The 18,152-nt window shown below is 39.1% G+C and overlaps 1 protein-coding gene across 2 annotated transcripts in view; it reads left to right on the top strand.

Moving 5' to 3' along the window:
* Window positions 1–219: 219 nt before the first annotated feature.
* Window positions 220–18,152, top strand: part of LOC136857883 (ubiquitin-conjugating enzyme E2 Q1) — a 153,539-nt gene continuing 135,606 nt past the window's right edge. The window contains exons 1-2 of one of the 2 annotated variants that reach the window (XM_067136918.2): window positions 220–606; window positions 906–1,010. In XM_067136918.2, coding sequence (XP_066993019.1) covers window positions 445–606; window positions 906–1,010 — 267 coding nt within the window. In that variant the 5' untranslated portion in view covers window positions 220–444. The remainder of the gene's footprint in view (window positions 607–905; window positions 1,011–18,152) is intronic. The other variant, XM_067136917.2, reaches the window with a different exon arrangement.

Genomic DNA, 18,152 nt, shown 5'->3' on the forward strand with positions numbered 1-18,152 from the left:
TTTAGAGAATGAAACGATTTTACACAAAATGAGCAGTGAGCAGTGTTGTACAAAATACGATCTAAATTATCAGACGGGAGGAAACAGTTACATTGAGGAAGGACGCGAAGGAGGACCGCTGCAAAAAATCTATGTGGCATAATTAAAATTAATTTCACGGTTAGCAATATTGTTAAGAGGTAATATATAAAATGTTCATTTCATAAAATATTGGGACTCAAGAAGCGATAAATACGATCAAAGGCCAAAAAGAAAGCGCCATGTGTATGTGTGTGCGAACGTGAACCAATGTGAACGATCACGAATACGGAAATCACCGACAGGTGCCGAACAAGTTGCAGTCGCCATTTTCTTTGGGAGTGAGAAGTGTCTAAAATAATAGTTTCGTGTAGTAGAAATTCTAATACTATAGAAAGGTACAATTTTTATGCAGGCAAACTACAAATGGCTTGCCTGGTCACATTAAAGCAAGAAATAAAGACATTAGAGTCAGTGTTCCCGAAAAATCATGAACGATTTCAGATAGTGTCTGCAAGTGTGGATGAGTTAAATTGTAGATTTGTGGGCAAAAATGGGAAGAAATACGAAATACATGCGAATATTACGGTAAGTTAGTTGTACCTGAGTGATCCCTTGATTGCTGTTTATTTAGAATAATTTTTTTGGTCGTCATAACCTTATTTCTAGTGCTGGGTTGTCGTCCATTCAGAACAAAGAAATATCAACTTTTGGACCGTAGCTAGGTTTTAGGTTATCGAATTGATACCGATAACTGTTTATTCACTAATTAATAGACTCAAATTTTCGGATAACTGTTGAATGTTGTGTACCTTTTTAACGTACTTACCATAAGTTTGAGAGTTAACGTGGTAGAAACGTCAAGTTTTCTAATGCTTTTGTTTTAGGAAACATATCCTTCTACACCACCAGTATGGTTTGCAGAATCAGAAGAAACCAGCGTAACAAATGCTGTCCAGATCTTGAGTAATACGACTGGAAGAGACAACCACGTAAGTTACATACTGATATCTCCACAGCTGTGAGCAAACTGGAAGGAAAACATAACCAAAGACTATGTTCGTAGTGGGTTACCACTGTTTAAAATGTAGATTGGCGTAAATTTTGATTAACTTACATTGTTTTCTGCTTGATTTGACAGGACTACATTTTAATCTGATGGATGTTTTCTGAGATTTTTCATATAGCATAAAGTGTGGTTTTAAGTTGGAATATAGATAAAATACAATGTTTTTATAAACTATATAGCCTAGCAGAAATGAAGTTCTATCAAGGTATCAATTAGGACTATAATTTGAGAATCGGTAATGAAAGATGCTCATCATTTCCTTTACTTACGATAGTTGTTCATGCTCTGCTGTATATTGAAAAAGATCAAGTTGTTGTGAAATAGCCTATTAATGAATAATTTGCATGACTGCCAATTAATTTCTACTCCAAGACTTCAGATTTTTCCCTCTTAGCATACACATATCCAGTGGAAGATTGCTATTTCATTTATTTATAATACTTGAGCAGTTGTTACATTGACTCCTAATCAGACCAGAATATCATGTGCAGGCTTTCATGGCCTATGTCAACTGACAAGCTACAGTAATTACGGTACAAGAAATGTGAGAGGTGAGAGCCGTGCGAGTTGGCTGTGCGGTCATGAAGGTGTGAGCTTGCATTTCGGAGATGGTTTTCCGTGGTTGCCCATTTTCACACCAGGCATCTTTATTAAGGCTACAGCGACTATGTTCCCATTCCTAAGTCTTTCCCACCCGTGTATTCTAATATTCTCGTACTGTACAACAGTTGTTACTGAAGATTTTGTATTGTGGTGTGCAGTGATGCATCACGGTATGATTTGTGCTGATACTGAAATTCACTATGATTTTTATCTGTGCTTGGTTTTGTTATTTAGCTATTGTTTAAGCGGATTTAATTTTTACCATTCTTTTCATGGGGCGATACCTGACTTTACCTGGACAAATTTATTAAATGTAATTAACTGCATCCTCCATCCCCCGAGGCTACAACAATTATCTGTTGTGTATTTTCTCTCCCAATTTCCCTTGAATTTCAATACTGAGGTTTTGTATGTGCAGTAGTTTACCATTGTTGCTGTAAACACTTAAACCCTAGATTTCATAAATATAATTTGCAGCCTAGTTTCTTCCCCCTTTTATCTTGAAATTAAATGGTGAGTTTTACCAATATTTATGCTGCTGTTTTCCCATGCTGCTGTTGAGCAGAGCTGTTTGATATGGCAACATTGTTATCATAAGAGCAATACTGTTTTCTTAACATGGAATGAGCTATTGTAAAATAAGAACTCTTCATCTCTCTCTAATAGTTGGTGATAAACATCATTATAAACTTTGGTTTAGGCTATATTTAAGCTATATTTCATAGTATCGAGTGAGTAGGCTATGTCGTTTGGATTGTGTAGCTGTGAACTTGCATTCAGGAAATAGTGGGTTCCAACTGCAATGTTGGCAGCCCAGAAGATGGTTTTCTGTGGCTTCCTATTTTTGCACTAAGTAGGTAAATGTTGGGGCTTTTCCTTATTTGTGACCACAGTCACTTCCTTCCTCTTCGTAGCCTGTCCTATCACATTGTTGCCTTAACATCTCCTTGTTGGTGCAATGTAAAACAGATAGGCCCAGGAAATAAAATGTTTATATTTGATAGTAAATGAAAGTAAGTTTTGTTGAAAACGTAGTCTACGTCTTCATCCTTTCAGTTACTGTTATAAAACTGAATTGCTATTGCTATTGCTCCTTTTACCTATTGTTAAATCTTTTTTTTTTTTTCCTTCCAACCTTGACAATGTCCATGGAGTCTTTGATTTTTGGGCCTTTCTTAGTCCATCCCTTTCTGTTACCTATCCCCAAATTCCTCATGGAGTTTAACCTTTTCTTCTTTATCATGTGATTAATTTTAATTGGGAGTGATGGTGATATTTTCCCCTTAACTCTATGATTGGCTGACTTGGATCTTGCTAAATTACTCTCGTGCATCTGTACAAGGTGAACACAGGGTTCTTGTTCTAGATATGGGGAATCTATAGTGAAGGAACTTACTTTAATCTTCTTCTTCTTCTGTCATCCTGGTCCAGGGAGCTCCTGGGTTGAGCTGTGGATCATCGAGTTCTATTTTGTCCTCTCCTTCCACTGCTCTTCTTTATATGGTTTCCACCTCCACTTGTTGTCTTCCTTAATCCGGTCCTCCCATCTCTTTCTTGGTCCCCCTCTTGCCCTTTTTCTGTTACATCTTTGCTCCAAACTTACTCTTGGAATTCTTTGTGCTCTAGTAATTTATCAAAATAATTGATAACATCATTAGGGCCCCATCCTCACAGGCACGCAAGTAGCTTATACGGCATCGACTCGAAAGACTTGCACCAGGCCTCTTCATAGGCCACACGTATACGTATATCGTTACCTTCAGCAGTATTAAATTGCAGTGCAGATTTGCTGTTGCAGCTCTGGTAACTGAAGGCAGAAGCAATTGTCTCATTGTTCAAGGATGATTAGTATAACATATGGTTTTGTTCTGTTTCTAATTTAACATGTTTCACACTAAGACAACTTATTTGCACATTTTTAGTAGATAACCCTTTTTAAACTCAACATATTTCACCTAGTCAGTCCCAAAAATCTCGGATCATTTCCTGTGTTTTTGCAACATAATGTATAAAAAAGATAGTAACTGATTCAGTTCGACTAGCACAGAAACATAAAAAACTCATTGTATTGAACATTCTAAATTCCAAAGAGATATATTTGTCTATCCTAAAAACATACTCAACTGACTAAAAGCCTAATTGTACTTAATAAAATAATCTTTGTCATTGGGACTGATAAGCCCACTGTTTTTGTCGTTTATAAAAAGTCACCACCACCACCAGGCTGTGGTTTCTCACAGCATTGTTTCCCTGTAGTCTTCAACTCTACATACAGTAATCTTCTCTGTCAGAAATGATGTGAGGAGTTTGTGATGTAGGCTCATTTTGGAGCACTTGTCTTGCTCTGAGAAATCATAAGGGCTTTTTAGGGGGAGAATTCACTATGACTAGTGGGATGTGATAGCTGAGTGGCATAGTCTCTAGCTTCTCACTAAGGCAGCCACGGTTTGAATCCTAGCCATTGCATGTGGGATTTTTGAAATGAAATGTTATGTCCCCTTGGTTTGAATTGCTTGCAAAATCAGATGTTCTATGGCTATGATCACAATATGAACAGTCACGTAAAAACTACAAGTGTACTTTTTAATGTTGCTATGACTACCCAATATGTTAAATATTCCAAAACTTAGTAGATATTAAGCTTTGAGCTTGGGCTAGCTGAAGAAAAATCACTGATCTTCACATTGTAGCTAAAATGATAATCCTTTGGAAAAACTCTGAATGAAGTGTGAAATATCAGGATAACCACTAGTGAACAAAACTACAAAATATGACTTTTATTAAGTGGTAAGGCAGTGGTGAGCAAATGTCAGTCCACTGGGGTAAATGCGGGTATACAATATGCCAATGTCATATAAAACAGGATCATTAAAGTAGGTAAATGGCCTGTTTAGATATGTTGTTCATTAATTTTTTTTTTGTGACTTTGTTCACTTGCTTGTGTGACATATAACTAAGTGCCACAGATTTCCTCCTGAGGCTGATCCCTGTTCCGGACTGATATTTCAAGGGAAGAGTAGAATAACATTGTTAGAGGAAAAAAAAGTCAGCTGTACATTTCTGAGCATAAAACACAACACAGTTTGTGTCAGTGCCATTAAATGTAAACGTAACTGCAAATGCGATCACAAGGACTGCATCGGTGGATATTGTACAGTATGCCCGAATAATTCTGAGCACAGAACCTCATTGGATTTGTCCTAGTTTGATTTGAACCCACTTTCTTTTTAGAACTTTGCAATATGCAGATGCAACATCATCATAATAGTAATAAAGGTTCCACTGTACCATATATATTATCTTCAATAAATCTGTATTCAAACCCCAGGTCTTTCCTGAAGCAGTAGTAAAAAACCTGACAAAAATTTGCTAGCTTTGGCAGATAACATGTTGAAATGAGCTCTAAAATTTAATTTCTGTTCAGAATAATACTTAAATAGGACATTTGAACAGCTAGTTTTATAATTCGCCCATTCATTTGAGCCATAGGTGCTCGAATCTTCCTCCTCTTTATAATGAACATGCCACGCTATTCTTCTTCTACTTTATAATTTGTCATGAACCATTAATTATACACTATTTTGCTCAAAATATATTTGGATTAAGAAACTTTTTATTTGGGAATATTATAGTGATAGAATGCTCACAAGCTCTGCATTTGGGAATCACTTAGGTTCAAGCCCAGTCATTGGCTGTCTTTAGAATGGTTTTGAGAATGATTTTCTCTGGTTTCTCAGAATATGTCGTACGTACTAAAGAGTAGGCACATGTGGAAAGAAGTGGTGGTAGTTGCTGTTCACATGGCCTGTAGATGTATCCATTCCCAATTCATGTTTCCTTTTAAGGAGGTCTGGGTGTGATTTGTCACATCTAGAATTTTTTTGCCATATTGTGCAAACATATCTCCAGAAGTTTAAAATAATGCCAAAACGAGCAGGCCGTCCCATTACGTCAAGACAAGTATTCAACCGGGTAGTGTCACTGACGACATATGACTTTACGGGGTTGGGCACCTTGTAGTGCCCTGCAATCAACGATGCTTTGCTGGAAAGGAATGCTCCAGCACGGTTCGCACAGAGTGCATAAAATGCACCGAGTGCATAAAATGCAATGTTGGTCTCTGTGGTCTATGCTATGTCCTGTTTCATACAATGTGAATTAGTTGTTTCTGTTGAGTAAAATGCGTGAATTAGGTAACTTGTACGTAATATACGACGACAATCTTGAAACTTTCAGCGCTTTATTTATTTATTTATGTATTTATTTATTGTAATCAGTGTATATTCATAACTTATCTTTAGTTTTAGTGTATTTTGTTTATAATTTATCAATACCAATACATAACATCTATATATACTAACTAAATGCTGTACAGCAGAGGTCCTCATACTGGGCAATCCGTCCCGCGGGTGCCCAGCTTGGAAGCGGCCGGGCAGGCAGGTGTTGGAGCGTATGCTATTCAATCACAGTGACGTGGTTACGTCACAGGCCTTGAAGGTTGGGCGAAGTTCTTCCAGTCACTCTCCATCACTGCAGCGATACCAGAGTTTGAAATGGAGGCAGAAAATAATGAAAGAAAGAGGGCAGAAATCCACATTATTTTTAATTTAAGAAATAAGTTATGTTCATTACAGTTTATGTATTTTTGACTGGATACAATAAAGAGTTAGGCCTACAATCTCGAGTATTTTTATAATGTATGTAATGAATTACAATTTTCACGATTACATTTTAAGAGGTGCTTTAGAAGCATTTCTTATATAATATGGAGTTATGGTGGATAAACTGTGGCATGTGGTCGAGTTTAAATTATCTGATAAACTCGCCAACAATCCAATCATTATTACATGGGAATAAAATCAGTTAGGTTATTTATTTGAAGTCATACTGTACATCTATCTGGTAGATACATTTACAATGTTGTTGTACTTTAATCTTGGCTAGTAAATATCTATGTTCTCGCTCGTGATGAAACTCCCTCGCCATTTAGAAGCTAGCTATTATCAGACGCCTGTTAAATTTTAAATACTATTTTCGGAAATTCAGTGAACAGGGAAAGTCGCACAACACTACAACATTGTGCAAAATCAAGCAGTAAACTTGTTGAATTATATTACTTTTTTCTTGATGAATAACAGGAATTTTACTTTAAAAAGAAATGGAAATACTGTCTTTCCCATCAAAAAGGAATTGTAAATACTAGCCTGTACGTTTAAACCCTATACCTTTATAGATTGTAACACAAAAATTATAACATGTCAGTTTTCTTTGAGTGAATAAGTATAACAAAATAAAACAGACCGTTTACATCGAGCACAGTATAATCAGACTGGAATATCTTGAAAAGGTTGGTTTTCTTGCAGTTATATCATTTTATTTTAAATAAAAATAAAAAAATAAAAAAAAAATCAACTCAGTACATGTGAATATGCACATGAACATGATCAAATGTTCTATTTTACAGTGTGGAACGATTTTAAACAATTAAAATCTTATACATTACATTTCTCATGTAGAGTACGAGTTTTTCTTTCACAGTCCTTTTTGTGACAGCATCCAGCACTCCTGCATGCATTGTCTGTAAGGAAACCTAGCCCGCACATATGTGCGTATCAACATTCAAAACCTCATGGTATTACGTACGATGTTGTAAGTTCACAATTTACGTTTGCTACACAATCTACATACTTCATTGATTATATTCTGATATTCAGTAAAGCTTCTAGATTAATATGAATGCAATAAATAAATACTTACATTAGGCATTACTGCTTCCCGCCATATTGCTAATGAACTCTATTTTTAAACTCTTCTTCCTGCCCCCTGGTGGTCAAGTACTAAATAAAAACAGCTGAAGTACAGCTACGTGTCTCGCACAAGCACTGCAGTACGGTCTAGTGCCAAGAAAAAGTCAAATAAGCTTAAACACAAATAAAATACGAACCCGCACAATTGTGCGTACACGGTCTGAAAGGGTTATCCATACTTAACCCTACATATGCTTTTCACGCTAAACTTTAGGTTGCCTTATACATTATAATGTCTAGTTCTCAAAAACTGCTCCATTCTTATCTATTGGCTCTGATTTAGGTAAATATGCGAGAGCTTAATTTAAAATTTACTTTACATTGAATATATCCATACTACAACTACATACTCTCCGTTTTAGTTTAGAGACATTTTTAAAATATTTTATTTCAAGTAAAAATTGTAATTTAGGTGAACTTAGCTCAATCATTCTCTGGTTTGGGGTGATTCAGCTGCCATCCATCCTTGGCCTGTTACTCTCTCGACTGCTCGGAAAACCAACGACTCGCTGCCTTCTCATTCCTTCTCGGGTGGGACCGATCTCGTGGTGTCGAACACATCTCTAGGGTCGCCCATTGCACATTTAACTGGAATTCATGACGATCTTCTTGCTTGAACTCACGTTAAAAAAGAAATATACAGATGAAATATGGGAATTCATATTGATATCCTTATAAAATAGATAATATATATTGCTTTTTTTGACTCTGCTGTTCTATAGAAGACTGCTCTGAATTGTATCATGGGAATCTTGGTATTGCTCCCAATCTATATTTTATTTCCAAGATGATCAGGTTTTAACAATCTGCTTGTTTTTCCATGATAATTTCTATTTTCTCTTCTTTCTTCTTGAATATATCTTAGATTCCACTTGGCAATCTCGATATTTCGCCGACTACTGCTATCTCGGCTATCATGTAGCAACTTGGTCTGGTTTGTCAATCTCTTCTCTTCTTCTCTTGTAAGAAATACTTCTTCTATGAATGGGCATATTTCTTTCTGAAGTGCTTTACGTTTTTTTCCCTTTAAATATTCCACAAACCTGCTACGCAGGCGTAGCAGGGGGAGAGGTGATACTCCCACGTGGCGCGTCCCAGGTGGCGGATAGGGGGGTCCTAACCGGCTTGCCGGCGGACTTGAGGGAAATAAAATACCTCTCGCGGACCAAACACACACCCCCTGCGGGTGGGGGACGCACATGTAGAATACAACCGCGGTATCCCCTGCCTGTCGTAAGAGGCGACTAAAAGGGGCAACCAAGGGCTGATTGAATTAGAACCATGAAACTAATTTTGAATCGTACCACCACGCGGGGAACACCATAGGTTGCCTGTACTTGCGAGTAGTACCACGCAATTAGGTACGAAATAGGTTTGTGATTAGTAGCAGTAAAAAGCCTGGCCTGGTGGATTCCAGTACCCGTGCATCGTACCCATGTGAGCAACACCGCGGGTCTGGGTGTAGCCTGTGAGTTGTACCACTATATGAGCAGCACCGTGGGTCTGCGTTGCCTGTGATTAGTACCCACTATGTGAGGAACACCACGGGAATACCGGCGCCCGTGTTTAGTACACCTAGGTGGGGAGGGAACCTTCTCGGTTTGCGTTGGCTATGAGTTGCGCCATTGTGTGAGACACACCATAGGTCTGCGTTACTTGTACGTATTGCAATACTTGTGAGTAGTACCATCTTGTGTGGAACACCGTGAGTCTTCACTACTTTTGATTAGAACCCCAACATGACACATACCATGGTTCTATTTTACTCGCGACATGTACCATTTTGTGGGGCCTTAGACGTGCATTTTGCACCCCGTTTAGACACCAAGTATCATTGTGCTTTATAAGTGGTTCCTTGGTCGGTAATAATATCATTTTCGATCTGTTTTGAGTCTGATCCACTGTTTTTCTTTGCTTTTTGTTGTGTTCATGCCCATTCATTCATTCTTCATGACATATTTAATTTTTAATTTTGGTCAGTGGATGCATTTGAAATTTTTGTTATTTCATTTCGTACCATTAGGGGCCGATGACGTTCGATGTTAGGCCCCTTAAAACAACAAGCATCATCATCATCATCACCTTTAAATATTACTTATTATCTATCATTAGATATGATTTAAAACTTGTTGTCCATTTGCTTTTCTTGGCGATGATCTAGTAGTTTTGTAATCCTTTTTTTTTTTAATAATCTATACTCCACACGGCCTTACTTCTAAATTGAAGTTTCGCAAAACAAATGAGCATCGCCTTCCCTCTGTTGCCAGCGCGCTATGCCTGCGAGAACAGCTGATGCAATATGACTGTGGTAAACAGCCCTTGTAAATTGTAATACAGTACTCAGAAAAACGAATGAATATGGATTGAAAACAAATTCACAAGAACTACACTTTCTAACAATATCTGGCACTAAAAGAGAATACATTATTAACAATAAAAGAGAAAATGAGAAAATAACACATCACTAACGGCTAATGGCTGGGACAGAAAGGAGGTTATGGTATACAAAGGGAACACTCTACTGATCTCAGAGTCACTGGAACCCTCCAACAATATGACAAACACACTAAATATTGAAGGAAAATGTAAAAGATCGCGAATTGTACCGAATACCATACACGCTAAGCGAGATAGGTTAACCACGGGGCGAATGTAATATTAGAGTTGGCACCTAGGTTTCGAGATCGTGCTCTGCCGATATAAATCGATATGAATGGCAGCTTGGGATTGGTTGGATGTCTATGCTTCAGCGCATGACCGCCAGACAGAGCCAAAATCTGCTAAAACGTCAATTTAGTAGTAGAGCCGTACGGTGTGTAGCTTGCTTTTCTTTGTCTTCTCCTCCACTGCCATATTGATCACGCTCTTCTTCTCTAAGTTAGGCCCGTATTAACTTCTAAATCATACTCTTGTTCGCCTTCGCTCTGCATAAATCCATTTCACGTAACTTCATTCATACCATTAGGCGACATTTTTTAAAAATTACGTAAAATCCAATGGCACATTATGAATGTGTACCCTGTTCATACTGGCTGGCTCACTTGTGTAGATATTAACCTTTACTGAATCTGAGAACAGTTGGTTGAAATTTATAAGTCCTTAAAAAATTTTACACACTTGCTTTATGAATAAATCATTGTCTGTTTTATTGATCTAATTTAATTCTAGGATGACCCAATTAGTATAGACACAATTATATGCAACCATGAATGACCACACTCCACTAATTGCTGTCAGTTTACAGTTCTCTCACAGCAAGACTCCAGCTGGGCAGTCTTCACTTGGAACAGGCTATAATCCTCATTGACAGGCTTCACTTTCGCTCCGCTCCGCATGGCTAGTTGCCTCACACAATTGGTGTATGCACAGAGGTTTTTTTTGCTAGTTGCTTTACGTCGCACCAACACAGATAGGTCTTATGGCGACAATGTGATAGGAAAGGGCTAGGAATAGGAAGGAAGCGGCCGTGGCCTTAATTAAGGTACAGCCCCAGCATTTGCCTGGTGTGAAAATGGGAAACCACGGAAAACCATTTTCAGGGCTGCCGACAGTGGGGTTCGAACCTACTATCTCCCGAATACTGGATACTGGCCGCACTTAAGCAACTGCAGCTATCGAGCTCGGTCGCACAGAGGTTTGAACACAGGGTTACTAGCCACCACAGCACATGACAACTGTTCCATGGCTCGACTCCAGAGAAAGTCCACACCTCACACAATCAACACAGTCAATTCATGTGTCTGCTCCTCACAGTGAACTACTTGACATTGATGACTAAACAGTTGTCACATAACAGCATCAACTTAAAAGTATTACCAAGCATGAAAGTGAACAATGAAAAGGTAGCTAGACAAGTTATAAAATTATTCCAGTTGAAGGTAAAGGAAATATTATGTAACACAATTTAAGCGGAACAAAATTCCACGCCATGGCTAATTAAGGGTTCAGTACTGTAACCCTGGACCCTGGTGCATTGTTGCGGGATGAAAGGAGTCATGATTGGAGGGCAGTAAACGACTCTGATTGTTCAAAAATCTCAATATATTGAAACGACTATTTTATCTAGTTGAATGCGGAATTCTTCCCACAAAATACACTCTTTAAATAAAGTTCCCAGTGCTACGAATGGTTGGGAAACAAATGAAAATTTGAATTGTAGTACGAAAGTGAACAATGAAAAGGTAGCTAGACAAGTTATAAAATTATTCCAGTTGAAGGTAAAGGAAATATTATGTAACACAATTTAAGCGGAGCAAAATTCCATGCCATGGCTAATTAAGGGTTCAGTACTGTAACCCTGATTACTGAATGTGAGGAGTTTATCGTCGTCGGCTGTAACTCGATCCGAGTATATATAACTTCTTCCTGCGTACATTGACCAGTTCAACTCAGTTGATGGATATGTTTGCGATGACTAAACAGACCAATCCTGGCATAAAACATACGCCCACACAAATCATACTGAATGGATAGAGGAGGGTAGGGTTGTAATTGACAGAGTTATCTTGCTTGTCGCTTGGCCTCTTGATGTCTGCGGCATTCTCTTGCAAACAAGTGGACAGCGGTGGATGTAGTGTTCCGCCACAGTGAATGGTCCACAGCACATTCTTCCCATGTCTGTATATCTATACCGCTTGTCTTCATGATGTTTTTCAGCTGGTCCTTAAAACGCTTAAGAGGGGCTCCATGAGGTCTACTGCCGGAGCAAAGTTCACCATAAAGAATTTGGCGGGGAAGCCTGATATCACCCATGCAGTGAACATGGCGTAACCATCTCAGTTGATGAGCGATGATTGTTGCCTCAATACTATTTAGCTGCGCTTTGTCGAGAACTGCCGTGTTGGTCACATAGTCCTCCCAATGAATATTCGAGATGAATCTCATTTTCTGTTGGTGGAAGCGCTTAAGATTTTTGATATCACAGCAATAGTGTGTCCAAGTTTCACAGCCATACAGCAGTGTGGAAATGACAACAGCTTTGTACACCATGAGTTTGGTATGCAGTTTTAGGTCGTTATTCATGAAGACTCTGTGCATTAACCATCCGAATGCTGCATGAGCAGCCCCAATTCTTTTATCAACGTCTTGTTCGCAGGTACACTGTTTAGACAAGATGTTTCCAAGATATGACAAGTGATCAACCTGTTCCAGTGAAGATGGAGATACTGAACTCAGGATGAGTTAATCCTGGGGCAGGTTGTGCAAGTACCTTCATTTTTTTTTTTTTTTTTTTTGCATAAATTGCAAGACCAAAGCGATTACATGCAGTTTTAAAGCAATTGACTGCCTGTAGTAGTTCTGCAGGTGTTAGAGCAGGAGATGCAGTGTTATCGGCTTATTGCAGTTCTGTCACCTGGGTAACCGGAGTATGTCTTTGTGAGCGAAGTCTTGCCAGATTGAAAAGGCCTCCATTAAAACCAAAATTTAATCTCCATGCCTAAATTGTTTGCAGATGATTCATGTAGTATGGCAGCCATGTACAGTGCAAAGAGTGTAGGAGCAAGCACACAGTCTTGTTTCAATCCATGAGTGATTGGGAACGAATCTGATACTTAGTTACCATGAAGAAGAACCTGTCCAGACATGCCAAAATGAAGAGCTTGAACCAATTCCACATAACGTTCAGGACATCCAAAATGTCTCAATACTTTCCACATAGCCGATCTTGGTACTGAATCAAAGGCTTTTTCCAGATCATAGCAAACTAAATACAGAGGCTGATGTTGCTCTCTGCATTTTTCCTGGAATTGTCTTGTACAGAAGATCATATCTGTTGTGCCTCTGGAGGTTTGGCAACCACATTGAGACTCAGGCAAAATCCTCTTTGAGATAACTCGGAGCTGGTTTAATACAATTCTTGCGAGAATTTTACCTGTAATTGACAATAGTGATATACCACGGTAGTTTCCACACACACTACGATCGCCTTTCTTGAAGATGGTGATGATGTTAGCATTTTTCAAGTCGTCAGGTACTTCTTGAGTTTCCCAAATCAAGAGGATGAATGTGAAAAGTCTAGTCTTCAAGGATATACCTCAATTTTGTATCAGTTCCAGGGGGATGTTATCAGGACCAGGAGCCTTTCTTGGTTTTAGTTGATTGAGTGCTTTGGTGAAGTCTCTGTATGTAGGTGGAACTGCCATCCATGGTTATTGGGGCTGCTGAGGGACATTACGAAGAAAGTCCTCAGCAACATTGGAGACACGATTTAGAAGCGCAGAGAAATTTTCCTTTCAACGCTCTAAAATTTTTCCATTATCAGTTAAAATGGTGGAGTTGTCAGCAGTCTTCAATGGCCCCGATGAAGATCGAATTGGACCATATATCTCCTTTATGCCAGCATAGAAGTTTTGCAGGTCATGGGCATCAGATAGTCTTTGCAGTTCTTCAGCTTTTTTTTTTTTTTTTTGCCACCAGTTATTCTTGATTTCCCTAATTTGTGCCTGACCTTTTCCTTTAACTTCCAAGAAATGCGATTTCTTCACATTGGAAGACGGATCTTGAAGATAGTATGGATGGGCTTTTCCCATTTGGCATTGATCAAACATTTAATTTCTTCATTATTGTCATCAAACCAGCCCTGCCTTTTTTCCTCACAAAACCAATTGTTTCCTCAGCTGACTCAGTGATGACCTTCTGAAGTGTGGCCCATACCTGATTTGTACTATCACTGCTGACTGGATGGCTAGCCAGTTCGTTTGAGATTGCATTTCCATAATCTGTAGCAATGGATTCAATTTGAAGTTTAGAAGTATTGAATTTCTTTCTGGGCAGGTTGTGGATGGATCTTTTTTGGTTTGTGACAGATTGAAATTCTCAACCGGCAAAAAAGGAGATTATGATCTGTCCACCAGTCAATGACATTTCTTGTGGTTCTTGTAACCAGGACATCTGTTTTATCACATTACCTGGTGATGATATAGTCAAGGATGTGCCAGTGCTTTGAGCAAGGATGCATCCAAGTGGTCTTGTAGCGATTAGGCAGGTGGAACTGAGTATTAGTAATGAAGAGTTCATATTCAGCACATAAACCAAGGAGCAGCAGACCATTGGCATTACAGTTACCAAGTCCATGTTTTCCCATCACATTGTCCTGTAATTGGTGATCTTTACCAACTCTGGCATGAAATCACCAAGTAGTAAGAGTTTGTCTCTTGGTGGTACTTTGGTGATGGTAGTGCTCAGCAGGTTGTAGAATTGGTCTTTAGCTTCTACATCAGCATCCAAGGTGGGAGCATATGCAGAGATGAGTGTCATAGATTTGGCTCCAGAGAGTGGGATTCGGAGAGTCATAATTCTTTCACTGACAGTGGTTGGAGTTAGCTGATAATCATTCACCAATGTGGTCTTCACAGCGAATCCCACACCATCAGTGCGGTGTTCTCCCATATCTTTTCCCTTCCAGAAGATTGTGTAGCCTGAGCTGAACTCTGTAAGTTTACCTTCACTGGGCTCTGGTTTCACTTAGGCAGCAATATCAATGTTCATTTGTCCAAGCTCATAGGTGACAAGCACTGTTCTTCTCTCAGGTCTGTTATTGTCTTTCAAATCAAGTAGGGTTCAAACATTCCAGGTTCCTATAATCAAAGTTTTGGTAATCTTAGTTTTTCGACCACATAAGGGGTGACCCGCTGAGTGCGGCCTCCCAGCTGTCTGAGTGTGTGACTACCGATGTTTAGCCCACATTTTCTAGGGCCTTCCCTATTCAGAGTGGGCAGCGGTGATCCTAATTAGGCCTGCCTAAACACAGATGCCGGACCGAATTCCTGAGTAGTCACGGGGTCTCAGAAAGACGACCAACACACATCTGCTACCAACGAGCAGATCCGAACTAGAGGCTTCCAGTTTCTTTTAAAGTAATAAATTTCATTTTTATCCATATTGAACTGAGATTACAAAGTTTAAAAAAAAATTAGGGTCCACCTTATTCAATACTATACAATTTGTTGTGTAGATGTAAATTACAACATATTACGTTTATTCAGAACTTGTTTTGATGCTATACACAGTAATTTACATCTACACAACAAATTGTATAGTATTGAATAAGTTGGACCCTAAATTTTTTAAAAGGCTTCCAGTTTCACCCGAAAACCTGCCTCCACCATCCTTATCCCATCGCTGTTGGACTTGAGTTGAAGGGGGTGACAGCAGGAAAAAGTGCTACAAGCGGGATTTTAAGGTGGATCACAGCTTGCAAGGAAGTGACCCACACACTGTGTTCTCGGAACTATTCCCTGTAGCACAAATGAAATCCGACATGCAGGTTCTAGTACCACGACTGCAACGGACTGCCGCAGACTCGAAATACCATTGAGTTGCACCTTCACAGCCAGTTCGTCTTGCATGACCTCATCCGCCTCCTTGACCGATGAGAAAGAAAAAGGAGGTTCCTCCATCCGCTTTGCCGTTGGATCAAAGACACAAATGATGGGTTCCAGTGTCATTTCTTACACTGAGGGGACCATCACCCCACCCAGAGGGGCTCATCCGTCCGAAGCCGTTGGCCCCTATGGGGGGTCGAGTTATTTACCGCCACTCGACACTCGGCGTTAGCTGTTTTTACAGCTGGTTGCCAAGCCAGCTAACCCTCCTCCTTTCCCATTCTGGACTTGGGACAGGACAATGGTGGAGTTTGAGGAGCTTGCAGATCTTATGGAAAGAAGAAAGATTTAGGTCTTTGGACCGAGCGAAACAGAGTAGAACGGGGAAAGGAAATAAATTGATGCGGAGGGTACAAATTACTGGCATGGAAATAAAAGAAGGTAACAAGGAATAGTGTGGCATTTGTAATAAGCAAGAACATCGATGCTATGGCTGATGTAGAATATGTTAATGAACGAATCATTAAGCTACATCAGAAAATCAACAAAAACACCCCGACATTTGTTCTAGTTTGTGCTCCATAGACTGGGTGTATTCAAGAAAAGAAAGATGACTTTCTTCAAGAATTAGAAGACCACATCAAACAAGTTAATACTCCTGTTATGGGAGACCTAAATACTCAGGTGGGAACTGTAAAAGCAGAGTATGAGGCAGTGATTAGACCTCATGGATATGAAAATGGGAACCACGAGGGTGAATGTCTCCTTGACTTCTACATTCAAAACAACCTAATAATCAAGAACACCTGGTACAAACAGCAACTAGCAACTACTACAGCTGGAATGGAGAGCAGAAATCTTTTATTGACTATGTCATTGCAGGCTGGAACATTTATTAGAGATGTGAAAGTGCTGCCAGGAGAAAGTTCAGGTACGACCACAGGTTGCTAGTAACTACCTTAGGAAGCATTGTGATAAAGACTACGCATAAATCCAAGATTAAAAATGTTTGGGGATTTGACAAACCAGATGAAAATTAGACACAAACTGCCCAAATGTGAAGTGGGACAGCAGAAGAAGAATGGTTTAAATTTAAGAAAACCCTGGTGGACTCTGTAGTCAATATTGTTGGCAACACAAGTAGCAGAGTAAGAGATAAAGTACCCCCATGGTGGAATGAAACTGACAGAACAGCAATTAAGGAGAGAAATGAAGTGAAGAAACTAAGATATACAGAAAGTCAGAAAAGTGTGGCAAGGAATGAAAAATTGGAACTCGGTGTGCTGTACCGAGATATGAAGCTCAAAGTGAAAAGAATAATTTCTAATGAGAAAGAGAAAACCTGGATGGAATTCGCACAGAAACTAGAAGGCAGCAAAAACAACAAGAAACTGTTATATCACTTGGTGAGAAGCAAGAAAAACAACTATGAAGGAATAAAGGCTGTGGAGAAGGAAGATGGAAACATCACTTGGAATGACAATGAAATGAGAGGGACCGTATTTTGAAAAAATGATATAATGGTGAAAATTTAAACGTCAAACAACAGGAGACCACGGTGAAAGAAATATTTGAAACGTGGAGCCTCCTACGACATGGAAATGGAAAATGCCCTAAAGAACATGAGTAAAACCAAGGCAACAGGCAGAGACGAGGTAAGCCCTGACATGATCAAGGCTGCTGAAGTGCAAGGATTGCAATGGTTGTTTAGAGTTCTAAACATCATTTGGAAAGAAGAACTACCCAAAGACTGGAATAAAGGAGTCATCACCCCTATGTTTAAGAAATGAGGCAGAAATTCAGCTACGGGGGCATTACTCTACCTCGTAGATTCTAAGTGGTATGAATCATGGAACAGAGATTAAGAACCATCATTGAACCACAGTTTGAAGAGGAGGAGTATGATTTTAGAAGAGGGCAACAAAAGATCTGATATTTTCTGTAAGGATGATCATTGTGAAACACTGGGAAAAAGGCAAAGGTGTCATGTTCATTATCCTAGATCACGTTGTAATGGATGAAATAATGAAAAATGTTAAGAGACTCAACAACAACTCTTGAGTTTAAAGCTCTTGCTTTTGCGGATGATGGGGCCTTGGGTGATAGTGAGGCTGAAGAAATACAAATTCTGTATTCAACTAATTTGGTCTCTAAGCAAGTTAAAAATGACACTGTTGCCTGTTAGTGTGCCACACCTAGTGGTCTTAATATTTTATTCCTCAAATGGTCTTGTTATTCTATTCCCTGATATCAATATCATATGTCTGTTATTTGAATATGGTAACTGTTCTCTGACTTGACATCTGCTTCCTCCTCGTTATGACAGATGGT

The sequence above is a fragment of the Anabrus simplex genome, chromosome 1, assembly GCF_040414725.1.
Source record: "Anabrus simplex isolate iqAnaSimp1 chromosome 1, ASM4041472v1, whole genome shotgun sequence".
Taxonomy (NCBI): Eukaryota; Metazoa; Arthropoda; class Insecta; order Orthoptera; family Tettigoniidae; genus Anabrus; species Anabrus simplex.